This window comes from Oryzias melastigma, linkage group LG13 (genome assembly GCF_002922805.2).
Source record: "Oryzias melastigma strain HK-1 linkage group LG13, ASM292280v2, whole genome shotgun sequence".
In the NCBI taxonomy this organism is placed as follows: domain Eukaryota; kingdom Metazoa; phylum Chordata; class Actinopteri; order Beloniformes; family Adrianichthyidae; genus Oryzias; species Oryzias melastigma.
Genome location: NC_050524.1, coordinates 19,599,315 through 19,617,302, shown reverse-complemented (window position 1 = coordinate 19,617,302; position 17,988 = coordinate 19,599,315). Strand labels below are relative to the sequence as shown.

At 38.0% G+C, this 17,988-nt stretch overlaps 3 protein-coding genes across 6 annotated transcripts in view; all 3 read right to left on the bottom strand.

Annotated features, from left to right (window-relative positions):
* pxylp1 (2-phosphoxylose phosphatase 1) overlaps positions 1 to 5,051 on the bottom strand; it is a 14,787-nt gene extending 9,736 nt beyond the window's left edge. Inside the window, exons 1-2 of one of the 3 annotated variants that reach the window (XM_024277946.1) lie at positions 4,931 to 5,051; positions 2,008 to 2,154 (exon numbers count right to left, since the gene is read on the bottom strand). In XM_024277946.1, coding sequence (XP_024133714.1) covers positions 2,008 to 2,122 — 115 coding nt within the window. In that variant the 5' untranslated portion in view covers positions 2,123 to 2,154; positions 4,931 to 5,051. Of the gene's footprint in view, positions 1 to 1,103; positions 1,255 to 2,007; positions 2,155 to 4,561; positions 4,854 to 4,930 lie in introns of those variants that run through there. The other 2 variants (XM_024277947.2, XM_024277948.2) reach the window with 2 other exon arrangements.
* Positions 5,052 to 7,809: 2,758 nt separating this feature from the next.
* On the bottom strand, positions 7,810 to 10,478 carry LOC112149932 (T-cell surface glycoprotein CD3 epsilon chain). Of its 2 annotated transcripts, none has more exons than XM_024277940.2 (5): positions 9,675 to 10,478; positions 9,143 to 9,346; positions 8,951 to 9,067; positions 8,751 to 8,803; positions 7,810 to 8,535 (listed from the first exon to the last, which is right to left on the bottom strand). In XM_024277940.2, exons 1-5 carry the CDS (start codon positions 9,754 to 9,756, stop codon positions 8,476 to 8,478), a joined length of 516 nt encoding a protein of 171 aa, XP_024133708.2. In that variant the 5' UTR covers positions 9,757 to 10,478; the 3' UTR covers positions 7,810 to 8,475. The 2 variants fall into 2 exon arrangements, with proteins under 2 accessions (XP_024133708.2, XP_036070896.1); XM_036215003.1 differs by having other exon boundaries at positions 8,751 to 8,800.
* Positions 10,479 to 10,984: 506 nt separating this feature from the next.
* Positions 10,985 to 13,787, bottom strand: si:dkey-243k1.3 (endonuclease domain-containing 1 protein-like). The gene is made up of 5 exons (XM_024277390.2): positions 13,664 to 13,787; positions 13,465 to 13,565; positions 13,233 to 13,347; positions 12,961 to 13,117; positions 10,985 to 11,481 (listed from the first exon to the last, which is right to left on the bottom strand). Exons 1-5 carry the CDS (start codon positions 13,739 to 13,741, stop codon positions 11,090 to 11,092), a joined length of 843 nt encoding a protein of 280 aa, XP_024133158.1. The 5' UTR covers positions 13,742 to 13,787; the 3' UTR covers positions 10,985 to 11,089.
* Between the last annotated feature and the right edge of the window lie 4,201 nt (positions 13,788 to 17,988).

Below are 17,988 nucleotides of genomic sequence, written 5' to 3'. Positions count from 1 at the left end.
CTAGATTGCAGAATATAGACCACAATGCATTGCATTTGAACAATTTTTTGATATTAAATCAAACCCTAAAACTTCAGTCCTGCTCCAGGACTTCTGCTCCAGCTTTTTCCTCTGAGGAAAGTGATAGTCACGAGAAAATAAATAATGCATCTTTTCAGAGGGAAAGTTCACCTCTCCCCGCATGTTTTTGTCTAGATGATGAAACTAAAGTTTGTTTCAAAGGAACAAAGTCTAAAAAGTTCAATTCCTCTAGTGTCATGCTCTCGTGTTTCACTTCCTCATTTTTAGATTCTCTTCTGTTGCATCTCAGTCTTCAAAATGATCAAATTTACCAAACAGGTTAAAGGAAACTATAAAACCCCTCAAGTATTTTGTCTTGCTGTTGTGATAAACTAGGGAATATAGTATGTCAACATATGAAATATGATATTAATAAGAAGATTTTGGTCAATTTTTTGCAAAAGTGAACAGTGTTCCTTTTGTTTATGGGTGTTTTTTATTAGCGCACTCTACCTAATGACTTTTTTTATGTTTAAGATTGAAAACAAAATCCCCCTTGGTATTATAAAAGTAAAGATGAAAGTCTGTAACAATAATAATTAAAAAAAAAACATAATAAAACATTTTGTTGTTGTATTTTGATCTTTAATTGTGACGCAATGTTACAAATTTAAATGAAAATACCTCAAGATGAGACTTCTCACAGCAATTATTAGGTTAAAAATGTTTGCAATTACAACCCAAAAATTAGATTAATTAATTACAGGTCATGATTAAATAATTCCACCAAATAAATTGCATAACGGTACTTAATGTTACATCACCCATCAACCTGTGCCTCCCTGTAAATAATGTTTCGTCTATAAATAGTTTTGTCTAAAATACCATATGGTTAGTGTTTCAATAAACCGTCGATGTTTATGAAACAATTAGCGTTTCTGTACATCTCTAAAGGAAAAGCGGCAGCATAAAATCAAAGCACAGCAACAAAACCCCTGCAGACGACCTTCCTCTAAATTCAGGTGAGGAAACTACAACTAGAAATTAAAACCAGCATGGAGAAGACGAGAAAAAATGACAGAAAGATGTTTGCATAAACTCACCAAAGATGAGAAAGAAGACGAGAATGTGTGCAACAACAGAGCACGCCATCCTGAAGAATACTCTGCAGCCTGAGGTCCAACCTCACACTAGATCCCATTCACCGGGAAAAGCTTTTCCCTCAAAGACTCCAACACCAACCCCCCACCCCCATTCAAACACGCCTGGAATAGCCAAACTCCTCCAGAATAGCTGTGTCATGGTTCCCTCACAAAGAGACGTTTGTGCTTTCAAGATGAACGCCAATGAGGGAGCAGGAACGCCACAGCAGCAAAAGTAAACAAATACACACAAGAATGCCACAACAAACAGACATTAATGCACACAGACACACACACACAAGAACGCCACAGCTGCAGATGCACATGAATACACACAAACGCAACTTTATAGACTCATCCAGGAAAAAAAAATTTACAATTGAATTTGGAATTCTTGCAGAATTTAGTTCTCACTTTATTATGGAGGTAATGGTCCACCATGTCATGCTGGAACATTATGAGCAAAGCTGGAAGTACTGTGGGGGTGGGGTCAGGGCTTACTTCATTTTACTGGCATTTCCATGAAAACTACATTCAGCAGAAAAAGCCAGCCCTCTGCCTGGGCCACATCAGCCCTCCCTATTCCTGGTTGGGGAGCTTCCTTGCATTGACTGTTCCTGGCTGGGAGACACAGTCCAGACAGATCCCTGGGGGAATGCTTAACAATGACCCCATACAGAAGGGACAATTCTAGAAGGGAGTGCTCTGTTTCTGTGAGAAATAAGGGCGATGATGAAATGATGTTCATGGATTTGTGGAATTATACTCACATTCACACAAACACCATGCAACATTCAAACTGAATAATGGGTCATGGTTACAGCTAGGGCTATCAACAGGTAGTTTATCAACAATGAATACTTACAGAACTGGAGGCTCACACTGACGATGGCCAGCACGACGCCGCCCACCACCACCAGGAGGAGGAAGCGGTTACGAGCCAGCATCTTGGGGTGGATCCAGTCTACGGTCTTTTCCATCAGCCATTAAGGCAGCATTCCATCTCTGCAACCTGAACCCCATAGAAATAAGAAATAAATCAACCCAGGTTTTGATTGAGTCAGAAAAAATATTTTGAACAAATATAATTTTGTGTAGAATGTGTCCAGATCCAAAGTTGGTAAACTTCAAATGTTGACAATTTTACTCTAGAGTTCACACACAGACACATACTAATCGAAGGCAAAGGCCACACTCGGATAAGGAGCCACAATCAGGTAAGGAACCATAGTCAGATAAGGAGTCTCACTCAAGGAAGGAACCATAGTCCGATGTGGAGCCGCATTCGGGTAAGGAACCATAGTCAGGTTCACCAGCTGTGTTTACATGTCCAAAATGTCCTTAATCGGATCAAAGATCGGATTGGAATATAACTGTGAACATGGGCCCTGAAAAACTTTATCTGATTCTAACAAACATTTACATGTGCCACACGTTTGATTGGAATAAATCATTTTGACATGCACAGAACTGTCTAAAATGCCGTAAATAGTCGTAGAAGAAGAAATAGCGAGTTTCTTTGTAAACAAAAGATGTTGCGGCATAGAGCGAGATGATCCTCTGAGTGCGCTTTCATTATTATTCATAATATTTCTAAGTGACCGTTTGCTCATGATTTTCTAAATCCATGCGGGCAATGCAGCAGTCTTGGCTGCACGTAAATATTTGGGAATACCATCAGCCTTTCTTTTGTCTGGATTGGAAATATAATATTCATATGATTTTTTTGCATGGTTTCTCAGTACTGTTTAGAGCACGGAGCAGCATTTCTACATTTATAAAATAGTGTTATATCTATCTACTTATATTAGTGCTGACACAAACTATAATTTATTCATCGACTAATCACCGATCATTTTTTCCAATTACCGGTAGTCGACTAATCGGGTCATGCGTAAACTGGATGTAAAGCACACATCTTAACCATCATTAGCTTTAAATTAGTTAAAAACTAGATATAGCATTTCATGCGATAATGCTAATGTGAATGCTGTCAGCTGAATTTGGCCACTGAAAATACTAGTGCTGACAGCTGAAGATGCTGAAATTGATAGCTAAAAATGCTAAAGTTGATAGCTGAAATTGCTGAAGCAAATAGCTAAAGATCGCTGAAGCTGAAAGCTAGCTAAAATATTAGTTATATGCCAAATTAAACTGAAAAAAGCCTAAATTAGCTAAAGCAGCTGGCACGCAGCTGAAATATCACCTAAACTCCAAATTAGCCTAAAAAACAGAAAAAAATCCTAATTTAGCCAAAATAGCTAGCATGCAGCTGAGATTTTACCTAAATTCCAAATTAGCCTAAACAACTGAAAAAGCCTAAATTAGCCAAAATAGCTAACATTTTGCTGAAATATTAGCTAAACTCAAAATTAGCCTAAAAAACATAAGTTAGACAAAACAGCTAGCATGTAGCTGAAATGTTAGCTAAAGCCCAAATTAGCCTAAAAAATTTAAAAAAGCATAAATTAGCCAAAATAGCTAGCATGCAGCTAAAATATTATCTAAATCCCAAAATAGCCCAAAAAAATCTTAGTAAATGCCAAAATATTCCAAAAACCTAGCAGAAAGCCAAAATAACTTTCAACTTTAGTACACTCTAACTCCATATAATATAAAGTAGGGACTAAACGATTATTAAATTAGTCGTCAACTATTTCAATAGTCGATTAGTCGTCGATTTGTGGCAGCCCTAACTTACATAGACATGTGATGTATTGTAGCTTGATTATTCCTAATAACTTTTAATTTATGTTGGAAATATATAAATATCTGATCTTAAATTACAAACCAGATCATGATAATGCACATAAAGGAAATGGTTAATCCCGGGGTGGGATTATAAAAACTCATTTCTTCCCATTCCCTTTCAGGGAATCTCTTAATATTAGTTATGATGTGTTTAACATGTCTTTATATGTAAACTTCTGATGATTTATTGTATTGCACATGAATTATTTTTTTGTGATCGCTTGAAATAAACTACTTCTAATCTAATCTAATAGACTAATTACGAGCCACACTCAAGAAAGGCACAATCCGGCTCTGATGTCATCTTGTTTCTTTAAGTCTACATCAAACAACTATGACAAAGATTCCACTGAATGTCTTTTTAATTACCCTGTGGATTAATAACACATTTAATTTATTTCAAATGTATTCATATGTTCATATATTTATGACCCGTTTGTGTTTTTCAGTTTTTAAATGTCTCGTTATTGTCAGCAGAAAAAAGGACATTTAAAGAAACTTTCCGGTTAATCTAAACACAAACTATGAAAAGTTTTCTATGGTGATGACGCGTTCACGTCACTGCATTCCATAAAAGTGAGGGTGCCACCTCATCAACCGGAGCAGAGAAGCTGCAGGTACCACCGTGAAATGCGGCTCAGGTGAACTCTGTGACTCAGGTCACTCACCTGTCAACAGATTCTGAGGTTGGTTTCAGGTAAAGCGGTCGGAACTTTGACAGGGGAAAATCCGGTCAGGGTCGTGAGGCTAAACTCTTACAAGATGTCACAGCGACAAAATAAAACTCTGACGCCGCTAACGTGAAGCACTGCGGGGTTAGCATCCCTACGGCTAGCTACAGTCCCGCAGCTCCGGCGCCGCATCGACCCGCCTCCTCCTTCACGAGCATCCCGCTCCGGCTTCCGGCAGCTTTGCTCCTTCACCGATCTGACCGACCGAGAGCCACCGAACCAAACGGCAGCCCAGTACCACGAAAAGAACAATCCGAGCACAAAGACCATCGACATAGAACCGGAAGTATCCCACCTGGTACTCACCTTTAGACGGAGAGACCTGCAGCCACACAGAGAAGATTCACGCTTAAAGCGGGCGCTCCGCTATTTCATGCAGACTATGGTAAACATGCTAATGTAGTTATTATCTCTGCTTCCGGTAAGGCTTTTCAAAATAAAAGAAGAGCCACACTTTTTCACAATTTGCCTTGCAATATCTGAATGGATAAGCAATAATAGCCTGTTAAACAAACACAACAGCTCTTCCTTCAAAAATATGACGTAAATGTGAAGGCAGATACATGAATGGCTGAATCAACACTAAATGTTGATGTTGTTTTGAGAACACAGTTTATAATGTTTGGTGGAAATTTTGAAAAGCACTACCACTGTTTCCGGCAGCACCTTTTTTCCTTCAAACTTGACTATCAAAATAAATGTCTGTACTAGAACCATTAAACAATGAACTGAGTCCAGCTCGAAGGCGCCATCTAAAGGACTAACTTCAATAGTACACGTGATCTTTATGACTCCTCAAAACTACACATAAATAACAAACTCCATGTTTCAACAAAACTCCACCGAATCAGTGGAATTTATGTTCCCTTGAGATAATTATAAAAATGCTAAACATACATTCAAGTGAGTTTTTACTTTAAATTAATTTTCTTACAACAAGACCAAGTTCCATTTATGTTTAAATGTATATTAAAAACAGCTTAAATGATGGATAAATCACATTTCCTACCTGCCCCCCTGCTGTTTCCCCAACCTTTCTATATAGAATTACTACTATTATTTTTACGGTTACGTTACAACAAGGCTGTAAAGTTTAGTCAACTAATCAATGACTATTAGGCACTTGCGGACAAATGGATCCACAAATGTCTTTGTTTTCCTCTTCTGAGCTGGAATATGGACCCAACTTGTAAAATTTCTCAGTACATTTGCTGCACCACTATTGTTAGGTTGTGGTGTGAGGGGATTTTTAGTCAAAATCCAAAAGCCTTTGTTGTTTTTTAAGACATATTTTATCCACAGTGGCAGGAGGTCTTAGAAATACAATTTATGGGTTGTGGCTGGGATTGTTGACCTGAGAGCTTTTACATTTGGGGCCAATCACACACCTCCCTGATAGCGTTGCATGATGGGAAAGTACCTCCCTGTATTTTTCTGTTTTGAGCGCATTATTTCAAAATAAATCTTCATTAGCAGAAAAGCAACCTCCATCACAATTAAACCTTCTACTGCAGACAAATGTCTTGAGTTTTGCTAATCAGTCCAAATTATCTGCTGTTATTTTTCTCCCCCACAGTTCTTGTTTTCCTCCAGACTTACAATAGGTCTTTATGTTGGAGGTTTTGCTTTTTCATTTCTACTCTTCAATATGATCATCTGTGACCAGGCATGTCTGGACAGTAGATTGGTGTGTCTCTGTCCCACTGGTTTCTACCATGTCTGATCTGGTGTTGTCATCCTCGGATTTCAAAGGATAATAACTTTGATGTATTTTTCCTCTGCTGCACTAAATTTTGGGTGTGTTTCTACAAAATAGCTCGAACATCCTGAAACCTCGGTCTAATCTGGGATCTTTTGTCTGAGAGAGACCTGTTTAATCCAGTAAAACTAGTTTGCAATTTAAACTTGTTTAGATTTGTTTAGAGTCGCTCCAGAGTATAAGTCACATGAGCCAAAAAATGCATAATGAAAAAGAAAAAAACATATATAAGTCACTTTGGAGTATAGGTCACATTTTTAAGAGAAAACATCAACATAAAATAAAAAATAGTAATAATACTGTCTTGATGCAAATGAGAAAAACATCATAACATCCATGAGGGGAATGATTAGATTCTCAGCCGTGTTTGTTTTGAACGGAGCTTCTTCTTCTGCGTTTCTGTCAGCAGACAGCAACAAATACTGATACACAAACCTACAGGGCCCTCTTGTGGTTGTTATTGGAAAAATACCGCTAAAAAAGCAACTGGTTGTTAGTGGGGAAAATAATGAACATATGACCCTATTGATGTCTAAAAAAATCACAAAGAAGTTGCTCCTGAGTATAAGTCGTACCCCTGGCCAATTTATGAAAAAAAAACACAAGTTACAGTCCTGAAAATATGGTTATTACATAATTTAATAAGTAACTATAGAGAAACAGATCATACAAGGTGAATAAAATAGAAATAGAGGACAACCTGAATCTGTTTACTTTGTTCATTGTATTTATGTCACAAAAGTAATGGATTGGTACTCGGTATAAGCAAGTATTTAAAATTAAATGACTTGGAATAGGATTGGATTTTCTGCTGTCGACAAACAACTACAGTAAAAGCTTGAAGCTTTTATCAGTTGCTTTAAACAAACATTAGCGTACTCCTGATTTTGAAGATCTACGGTCAGAGAAAGTCTAAAGTAAGAGAAGTATATTTACCAAAACACAAAATGTTTTAATTCAGTTTCAGTCCTTCTTGAAATGGAAGCAGAAAAAAGTAAAAATTGGTCTGCTTGAACAGAAGTTTTTGTATTTTTCTATATTGCTCGTCTGTTACTTTACTTTTCATGAGAGAAAAAGAACTGATCGACAAATTCAGATAAGGAGGTATGCAGGTTGGGGGCAGATTCTTTCAGAGAAGTCTTCAAAGCATCATGTACCCTAATATCTGCCTTTCTTTGATTGCTGCTCGTCGTCTCTGTGGTTCCTGATAACTAAAGATAGAGAACGCTGTTGGTGCTGAAGATCAGAGACAAACCACGATTAACCTACAAACATGCAGCGACGCAGCTTTGATTACCAACTTCATGCATTTGTGCTGTGGTTTGACAAAAACAGAGAAAGCCCCCCTCAACATTTACCCTCTGCAGTTTATTCTGACAAACGTGCAGAAAACGCAGAAACTTTGGCGTTAAATCCAGGATTTTCAGCAGAACGTGCAGATAGAACAAGGATTAATCCTAACATCGTTGTTGTCTCACTGCTAAAAAGAACACGGAAACGCGGCCTTGTGGGTCGAAACCGTTTGTTCATGACGTCCACATGGGGGGAAATGTTTCAGAGGAGGTGTTTGCGGCGGGACATGAAAACTGACGACAAACTTATTAGTTTTTAGCTCTCGAACGAACCACACAGCTCTGCTGCAAAAGATCTGCTGCTGAGGCTCTAAGCAAGACAGGAAAGCAAAGGCGACTGGAATGAAGTTTATTAAACCGAAGAGAGAAAAATGCTGGAGCAAAAACTTAAAACATGAAATATATCAGAGATGCAAGCAAATTAAAATGACTGGTCCGTGTGTTTTCTATTGACGTCTCTAAATGTTCTAATTATGAAATGATTCAGTTACTGAGAAGAATCCTGACAACACTGTTGGTTTGACTTTTATTTTACTTTATTGGATTTTCCAAAAGCTGACTTTTAACCCTGACAGAACAAAATTGTGAAGAACATGTTTTTTAGGACAAAGGAAATCCTTCAAGCAGAAGCAAAAAAAAAATTCATGGAGTTTGGTTAAATCTTAGAAGAAGCACAACAGCAAAAAATTGGCAGCAGTGCAAGAAAAAGCTCTCTCTGCTGTCAATGTTGGGTGCTGCCTTTATTTCCTCCGACTCACTGCAGAGTAAGTTGCCTGAGAGACGCTGCGAGGGTTCAATTCCTGCCAAACACACAAGTAAAAGGTGTCACATTAAAAGCCCTGAATAACTGTTATACTTGGCTGTTGAAGCTGCTGATCTTTCTGCAATAGTCACAAACTATTAAACATTTAACAGTCAAATTTGAATATATTGTGTGCCAGAGGTGTAAGAGTCCTCTTGTGCTTCTCTTACGTCAAGTAGAAAACAATTCTAAGACAAAGTGAGACGTCTGTACCTGATAATCCGAAGATTGGATATCTGAAGCCCGGCCTCCTGATGGAGATGCTGCTGTAGACGAGAGCAGAACAAGCATGAACATTCATCCAGACTAAAACTTATATAAGTTTTACAACAAATGTTGATTAGCAAGAGCGGCATGAGGTCTGAGCAACAGGTCACGCCAGTTGTTGCTGGCGAAGCGGCGAATGGACCCACCTGAGCCCTTCTTGGCAAAGTTATAGATGAACGCCATCAAAGTGGTGGTCATTATCACATCTGCAAAGATGGCTCCTCCCAGATAAACTCCATCAACCTCATAGCACGTCTCACAGACTGAAGGACGGAAAAAAGGAAGTCTTAGTCGAGTGCATGGAGATCAGTTCAATCTTAAGTTTTAGTTCTTCTCACCTCGTCCTTTAACGTAGAAGAAAGTTTTCTTGGTAATTTCCGACTCAAATTGATCAAACGTCTCGTAGACACAATACACATTGATCGGACGTTCATATTTGAAAACATAGGTTTTGCCCATATGAAGTTGAGTGCTAAGCTGAAACCAAGTCCCATTTTCTGGACAAGTCAGTGTGACATCGTTTCTCCAGAAACTGACTCCTCCTTTGAACAGAAACAGAGCTTTCATTTGGTTTTATGGAAACATTTTGATCTCACAGGCAATCAAGTTTATCCCTTTATTCCTTTTTTTTAAAAACATATCTATTAATAGATTTTAACTTAAAAAAATTAATGGTTCAGTTATAGACAACAATTACTTGTTACGAATCAAGAAAAACCAGTTGATTCTTTAAAAAAAACTATTAGGAATTTCTTATCATGAGTTCAGAAAGAAATTGTCAAACTTGTTAATAAAAAAAACAATGACTTTCTGTTAAAATATATATTTAAAAAAAAAACAAGAATTTAAAATCTGTAAAACTTCATTTACCTTGTTCTGCTTTAACACCAAACACGAAGAAGACGAGGAGAAACACGGAAACCGCCATGACTCTGAAGATCATCACGCTCATGAAGATGCTTCTGCAATGAGACGCAAAGGAAGAGAAAGAAGACTTCCCTCTCTACTTTCAGACACACAAATACACACAAGACACACATTCCCTCACACACACAAATACTCATAGATACCTACACGAGTACATATCGATCCCCACAGGAAGTGCAGTTTTTTCTGAGTTACTGGTTGATCTTCAGCTTCAGGAAACAGAAATGCCTGAACAGAACAAAGTAAATGTCAGATCTCAGTGCTGAATATTCCGCCATCTTTTATTTTATCTCTTTGGTATTCTTTAACCTTTAAGACAGCCCTCTACAAAGGCACTTTTTGATGGAGGAAACCATGCAGTCAGGCTCACGTTGTTCGAAACGTGTAAAAAAATCTTTTATTTTTAAATGGGTACATTTTATACTTTTTGTAAAAACATGGTGATGAGTGATAAAGAGAAAACGTGATGGAACAACCTAAAAAAAAGAGGATTTTTATTTTTGTTCATTGAAGAAGTTTCTTCTGCCACATACAGGACGTGGCCTCTGAACCAGAACCAGAGCCAACGGGTGAAGTTGCTTACAGATGAACCACAGCTGTTGAAAGACATTGAAAGACTCCAATTAAAAACATCGTTTTTATTGTTTTTAACATGTTTTTGTTGCATTTTTCTCATGATGGAGAACATGTATAAAGTAATGTCAGATTAAAACTGCATCTCTGAGTATTTCTTTATTCAAATCATGATAGATCAGGAGCAGATAAAAACCACTAGTTTAAAAAAGTTCAGGTTTGTGACGCAGCAACTGTCATGGGTGGGCCAAAGTCTCCCTGTCTGCTCTATTCTGATGCATCCACTTGCAGACAAATAGATCCATTAACGTCTTCATTTTTCTCGTCTGAGTTGGCATCTGGCTCTAAACTGTACGGCTGGATAGCTCTGATATTGCTTACGTTTTTTGTTGCTCTGCTAATGTTAGACTGAGGTTGTGAGGGCCTGTAAGATAGTGAGAAAAACTGTAAACAGAGGACCACTGGTAATGATTTTACAATAGATAAAATATAGTTGGGGTGGGATTTTATTTCCTAATTATTTTATTTATATTTTTGTAATATTTTAAGGCTGCAGAAGTGCCTCTGTGTTTTGAACTGTGTTTTATTGTCTTTATGACTATGGAGCCTACTGTGTCCAAAACAAAAAGCTTTAAATTTCTATTTTTTTATGAGAACACAATGACAAAACAACAAAAACATGACTCAGCAAAGTCACTTGATTTTATTTCTCCTCCTGTTTCAACCTAAAGCACAAACACTAGAGCAGGAACCGATCAAGTCAAGTGTTTTCTTTTGGTCCTCCTTCACATTTTGCAGTTGTTGTAAAACAGCTCCCCCACTGGATCATTGGAGTACTGCTGCAGGAACTCTCTCAGTTCTTCCAGAGTGAGTTTCTCCACCCAGTTCTCCTCTGTGTTCCTGGCTCTGGCAGCTCCGCTCTCTATGGGCGTGTCATTGTTGTCCACGCAGCAGTAGGCGTTCCACACAAAGTCTGGGATGTTGACCCGCTTCACGTTGTTTTTGATGATCCAGTTGTCTGCAGAGGGAACGGCTCCAACCAACACGAAGGCCTTGGAGCACTTGGCCAAGAAGAGATCTGTGAGCTCTGACTCGTGGATCCGCCAGGCGTTTTGGTTCATGGTGGGGTTCTGAGGAACCACGTTGGTCAGGGTGAACGTTGCGTTGCGGCTGGGGACTGCAAACAGTACACAACAATTCAGTTAATAGGTTATAAACAAATATTTTCTCACATTGGAATGGTCCAAATAAAACCACTGAGACCTAAGAAGGGGTTTGCAGAGTTTCAGCTAAGAGTGGAATTAATTAAAAAACAAAAAATAAACTGAATGTTAAATAGCCCTGAAGCTTACAACTCTACAGATAATTTTTTTACATCCACAATGTAAAGGTAGTTTTCTAAATAAATGACTCCAGGGGTCACGTGTCACTGAGATAGTTCTAAATATTAAAACTTTCACTTGAAATAAATAACAAATGTGATAACCCAGATAGTTAGACATTTCTGTCCTACTTACAGACTTTTAAAATCTTAATCCCAACTGTCCTCAGTGAATACAGACTGTCTGCAGGTGAAAGATTGTCAAACTGGAACATGGCACACAGGTGACCCGCGCAACATTTTAAGGTCGCAGACCGCTCAGTAAGGGAGCCCATAGAGAGATAATGTTCATGCACATTTTTTCTATGGGCATGCTGCGGGCAACAGGTAATACTTGATTGATTTTTTTCAAGCATAGATTATGAAATATACAGGACAAAAACACAAGTATTTCAAACTCATTACAGAAATAATAAAATGGAAATAGAAAACATACAAACAAAATCAAATTATGTCACATTTGGCTCATTAATTTTTGTAATTATTAACTAAAGTCACTAGAGTTTGATTGATTGCTTGATAGTGAACACTTAAGTATCACATACGTGTGAGTAAGTGTAAAGTAGACAAGAAACAGGCGTGTTGTGTGATTTTTTCTTTTTTTCAAGCCACCCCAAATCTTGTGGAATAAGAAACCCATCATTGGTGTTCACCTCTTGTCATAAGAAGTCAGTACTCACACCTTACTAACAACCAAAGTGTGGAAGTACGTTTTTTTTTTTTTTTTTTTTTTTTTTTAAATGACGTCCCTTTAGGATTTAAAGGATTCCCACAGATTCGAACAACCCAAAACCCACAGCACCTGTACAGGTCGACCCCGTAACCTCGTACCGGGTATGTGACTAACTTTAAATAGAGAAATCAGACAATTATATTTGAGATTAGAGTTTTTCAAGTTTGGTACACAACTGGATGAAGAGGAGCAAGTTAGAGTTCACATTGGATGGTTGGTAGAATGACTGTACTGCCATCAAATTTGTTTATAAAAAACATTAAATTGAATATAATAAAAGGAAGAAAATCAGACATTTTTTCTGCACCCCAACCTCTGATTGGAAGCCCAGGATGGGGGTTTGCACTAATTCAGATCTTCCTCTTCCAGCTCTTTCTAACTTCCCTCTTCTGAGGTCTGTCTTTGCTAATTAAACAGCAAGATCACACAAAAACAACAAAAAAAAAAATTCCACCCCCAAACAAGTTTTTATCAGCTCCTTATATGCCGGCGCCCCCTACTGTGTGCTTGTTTAAAAAAAAAACTTCTTTAAATTCCTCTACCTGGATGGTGTCCGTTGGGGTTCAGGTGACCACGATCAAAACCAGAATGAGTGAAATCTTCATTCAAAGCTTGTTTCTCCCCCAGAAAAATCCCAGGGTTGTCTTGTCCCAGCCAATAGCCATCCCTCATCTCACCTGGCCAGGATTCGTCCACCAGCTAAACAACAAGAAAAGTTCCTTATTGTTGGAAGATTTAAACTCAGATTTGAGATCATGAAAGAATAATTAATATAAAAGCTGAGTATCAGAGGAGAAAGAAGAGTTTTTTTTACCTGGGGCTCAACAAACCACCTGTTCTCCCTCCCCCCTCCATTGCTGGGCTCAAACTGATAAGCAGAATAGACGGCGATTCTAACGCTGGTGTCGTACAGAGTGGCAAAGTGGTACCTGAGAGTCAGAAATGAGGGGAAATGAACACCAGACACATTTAGAAACATTTAGTAGTGGTGCAGACTTGAGCTGAAGTTTGTGCTTTTCTTGATGTAAAGTTTTCCTTTTTCAAACCTGTTGACAAACCGCTGACAAAGACGAACGACATCAGGGGAGGAAGCCCCCAAATCTGGAACATTCTCTTTATAGAAGTACACTCTGCAATCTGGAACATCCTAAAGAAAATGACAACAGAGAAGCTGTGAGAGAGGCTCCTGCGAGATCCAAGTTTGGAGGTTTTATTTCTTTAAATTGATTTAAAAAAAGAAAAAACCTCAAAACGCTCCACAACATCTCCAAATGCTCTGAAGAAGAACAGCAGAAGAACACTCAAAACCACCAAAGTCTTCATCCTGGAGGATTTGTCCGGGGGGCTGGAACACTATCACTGCCTGTATTTGGGAAAAATAGAGAAATTGATGTAAATGGATAAAATAAGATCCTCAGTGCATGTCTGGCATTTAAAGACATCAAATTTTGACTTTGGGGGGTTTATGGTCTTCATGTTTTCCCCTCAGTGGGTGGGTCTGTTATCAGCAGTAAAACCTGCACTTTGGAGTTAACTGGTAACCAGACTGAAGGTAAAACTGCATCTGAAAGCGGGCTGACCGGTCCACATGTTCTCACCACCCACATGTGGTTTCAGGTCCATTATAGTTTTAAAACTCTTTTCAAGATCTCCCTAAAAAAAGAGACCTATTCTCAATGGGATTTCCTTGTAAAATAAAGGTTAAATTAAAAATAAAAAAAGAAATCTGAAGATGTAGAATCGCTCAGATTGAATTTCAACAACTACTGAATGAAAAACTAGACGTCCTCATTGGTGTGAAGATAGCAAACTGGTTTGCTAACAGATTGAATTTCAGCTTCCAGACAGAAAACCCAGGCTGGTGGAAAGGAAGGATCATCCCTGTCAAAGACGGATCTGAGTCTGTGTGTGTCCACTCACCTGTTTGCTGGCAGTTTGACCTCAGATACACCCTCTTATATACCCCCCCACACCTACTCTTGCTTCTATTTTTATCAGCATCCCTGAGAAGAGCGGCCTAACATCTGTGTTGGACAAACAACAAGCAGACTCACAACCTGGACCGCTGTGGTCACATGGAAAAAGCAGGCGCCAAAACACGCAGCTGCAGAGCAACAGACGGTCAAACGTGTGCCCACCTGGAGAAAACCCTCACTTTAGAGTTTAATCCATCATGGAAGCAAATTCACCCAAAATCAGATAGTGAAGTTCTCCTTTGGCACCACATGAAGGCATTGTTATTCCTCTCTGGATCAACCCCAGAACCTGTATTCTTCACTGCTTTTTTTTTGGAAAAAGATAATTGTCTCCAATTCCTTTGGATCAGGAAGCTGCAGTGACGCTGAAACTGAAAGTTAATATTCTCTCAGTGAATTGGAGCCACTGGACACATTGATTACATGCAATGATGATCATAATATTGTTGTTATTTCATCTTCAGACTGACTCCTTGGTCTGAGTAAAGGTTTTGGGTAAAGAAGTTTACTGGGAATCTTCCACCAGCAGCCTGGGCTTACATAACACTCAGTATCTGTTCATGTGTGCTTTTTCCCAAGCATGCATGAAGCGTGCATGTGAACTCCTCCCACTTTTTTCCAACACAACAAAGTGAGTTTTTTATAACGTTTTCAGTGGATTCAGGTTTGGATTTCTCTGAGTCTGAAACAAACTTTAAAAAACATTTTTTGAAAGCTCCAGAAATAAAGTAAAAGTTCCTCTGAGAGTACAACTGTACAACACATCAACATGTTTTGTAATAATTATTCTTGTTTGTGTGATTTCTGAAAGTGTGTCAAGTCAAGTAAAACTTCAGAAGACAGTTGGTTGAAGAGCATCTGTCCTAATCAGAGTTGCAGGAACCAGGTTTCTAACTAGGAGTTCAGTCAGAGCTGCAGCTGTCTGTCATGGACACGTTAGCAACACGCCAATAAGATTTCAAATTCCTGCTAAATGTTTCTGGGTGGGCATAATTAAAAATTAAACGAAGGATCTCATCTCTTATTTCTTCTTCTTTTAGACCCTTCTGGGCTGAAGCTTTGGAGCTGTGGAGACATCAGCCAACGGAAGAATTTAATTACAAATCCAAGAAAAAACATCAATGAAATTTGCTGCTGAATTTCAATAAAGCTCTGCAGTTCGTGGAAGTGGGAGAAGGACTTCCTTAAAGTATTTTTATGAAAGTTTATCTGGTTAAATGATGCATCACTCAGTAAAAGACAGGAAGTCATAAAAATTCCACAAAGTTTAGACAGGATTTATTTATAATGATTAAAAAAATCTATTTGAGGGGATTGATAGTAAATAATTTTCTATTTCTGGATCATCTTCGGGATGTTTATGCTGAAATACTTGAATAACACTTATATGAAAAATGCTTTATAAAAATTAGAATTTGAAAATTCCAATAAGACTACAAGTAATAATTAAATGAAAATGTGTATGGAAAAGAAAAAGCAGATTAACTGGAACAATTCAATTTGGTTTTATTCATGCATTCTTTTCTTTAGGTTGAATTTTGTGCTTTAGACGTCAACTAGAGGCAGCGATCACACCTCCGTCTGATTGGAGTCACCAGACAGACTCTGAGCGGGTCAGAAAAGGTCATTTGAGGATTCCAGTGGTTAAATAAACAGCCTTATTTCACAAAATGTAAATAGATTTAAGTAAAAAATTCAGACCAATGATTATATCTGTTTTTGCTTATTATTTGCTTATATTGTTATTTTGTGAATCTCACAGATGAATCTGCTGTCATGTTGTTACCAGAATCCTCCTCTGGGTTGCGCTGTTGAGTCACGTTTTCCAGTGAAACCTTTGAACTGATCTGAACACGACTGCCTTCCAGATTATTCAGGAGATCAGCCACCTGGAAAACCTTCTGCAGAGCGACGACGCGCTGCGTTATCAACACTCAAAGCAAGTCAATTACAGGTTTGTCTCCACAGACGCCTTCAAAGCCGGAGGACTCCTTCAGAGTGAGACTTCAGGCAGATAATCATTCAATGCAGCTCAAAGCAACAAGTGAAGGTTAATGAACTGCTGCAATGATGGATTTGAAGAAGAACTTCTGTGGGGTTTTCATTTGGACCTGAAGTTCATTAAAGAGCCCTGCATCTTTTATGGAGAGCAACCTGTGAGAGCAAGTCGCTCTGAAAGATCACAGAAGTCTGCAGACGTTTAGTCTAATGGAGACAAAAGCAGCTTCAGACACTGTCTGCAGATGAGAGGAAGCTGAGAGTCTCAGCACAAGATTTCCTCACAGAGGAACTCTGACAGAGCATCGCCCTACAGTTGGGGTCAGGGTACAGCGAGGCGACGTCTGATGCTGTTGTTTGCAGACCTGAACTAATCTGTACTGACTCACCAAAACAAATGAGAAGTTTGGGCCTTTAGAGTACTTCAATTTCTACATAGCAAACCTATAGCAAAAAAACTGTAAGTTTAGGAATAAAAACATAAGAATGATTAAATGTTATTAAAATCTCACAAGATAAAACTAACAAAATGTTTTTCTTATTTGATATAAACATGTAAAGTTGCATCAAATTGGATGACAAAAATAAAATAAATAGTCAATAATTTGTGTGTGGCCTGAGGGCCTAAATATATAATAAAACACATCATGTATTATTGCTGTAATGACGGTTACAGAAGAGTTCCTCTGCCATCAACGGTGTAACAAACACAGGGACCACATTCACAATAAAAGATTTCCATCAGGATTTTAATCTGAAATCAGAGAATTTTTCACCAAAAATGAAGTTATCACAACCTTGACTTTAACTGAAGCATCAGAAGTTAATTAGAAAAACCGTGCCTTTAGGGGCCTCATTTTATTATTTTAATTAGATTTAAATTTACATAAAGCTTCCAGTTGAAACTTAAATTAAAGATTTTTTTGTTCATTATTTATGGAGATGTATTATGTCTTAAACACGCATCACATTTTTTTTTTTTACAAATGCAGGTACTGGAACACATTTTCGTGCTCATGGATTACCATCACCATCTCGTTAAAGTTAACCGGAGAAATTTAAAATAATAATATGAAAGTAGAAATTAAAAACACAATTAAAGAAACTTTGATAAATAATAAACATAAAAATTCTCTTCTAACCTTCAGCTGGAGCTTTCATTCCCAGAAAGCTCCGATCACCACAGGAATAACTGTGTCACCTTCCAGGATCCTTCCTGAGTTCCAGGGTTCTCCAGTTCCCATCACTTGGTATGTACCCTGGAAAACTGATCCACTGTGACCTCTTAATAATTCTTAAAGCCTGAGTCCTCATGTTTCTGATCATTTTTTAATAAAGAGGAACACATAATTTAAGCGGTAATTAAGGACAACTGTAAAATGGAGATGTCCTTCTGTTTTTGGAACAAAACTTTAGAATTCTTTAAATACAGATCTTAAATTAGTTAATACTCTTGAAAGATTTAGGGTACTGATGAGACCAAAGACATTTGTGAACACAGAAGATCATTAACCAGAAACTACAACGGGAGGCTTTAGAAAACATGAACAATTCATGGTTAAGATGTTATAGTGTTTATATTAACATTTAGAATGA

Excerpts from the sequence above, each read along its gene's own strand:
- LOC112149932 (XM_024277940.2), bottom strand. The coding sequence starts at position 9,756 with ATGAGCGTGATGATCTTCAGAGTCATGGCGGTTTCCGTGTTTCTCCTC. Across the intron at positions 9,347-9,674 it reads TGGTGTTAAAGCAGAACAAG|GAGGAGTCAGTTTCTGGAGA; the intron begins GTAAATGAAGTT and ends TTCTGTTCAAAG. Across the intron at positions 8,804-8,950 it reads CTTTGCCAAGAAGGGCTCAG|CAGCATCTCCATCAGGAGGC; the intron begins GTGGGTCCATTC and ends TCTCGTCTACAG.
- si:dkey-243k1.3 (XM_024277390.2), bottom strand. The coding sequence starts at position 13,741 with ATGAAGACTTTGGTGGTTTTGAGTGTTCTTCTGCTGTTCTTCTTCAGA. Across the intron at positions 13,348-13,464 it reads TGTCAGCGGTTTGTCAACAG|GTACCACTTTGCCACTCTGT; the intron begins GTTTGAAAAAGG and ends TCTGACTCTCAG. Across the intron at positions 13,118-13,232 it reads GGTGGTTTGTTGAGCCCCAG|CTGGTGGACGAATCCTGGCC; the intron begins GTAAAAAAAACT and ends CTTGTTGTTTAG.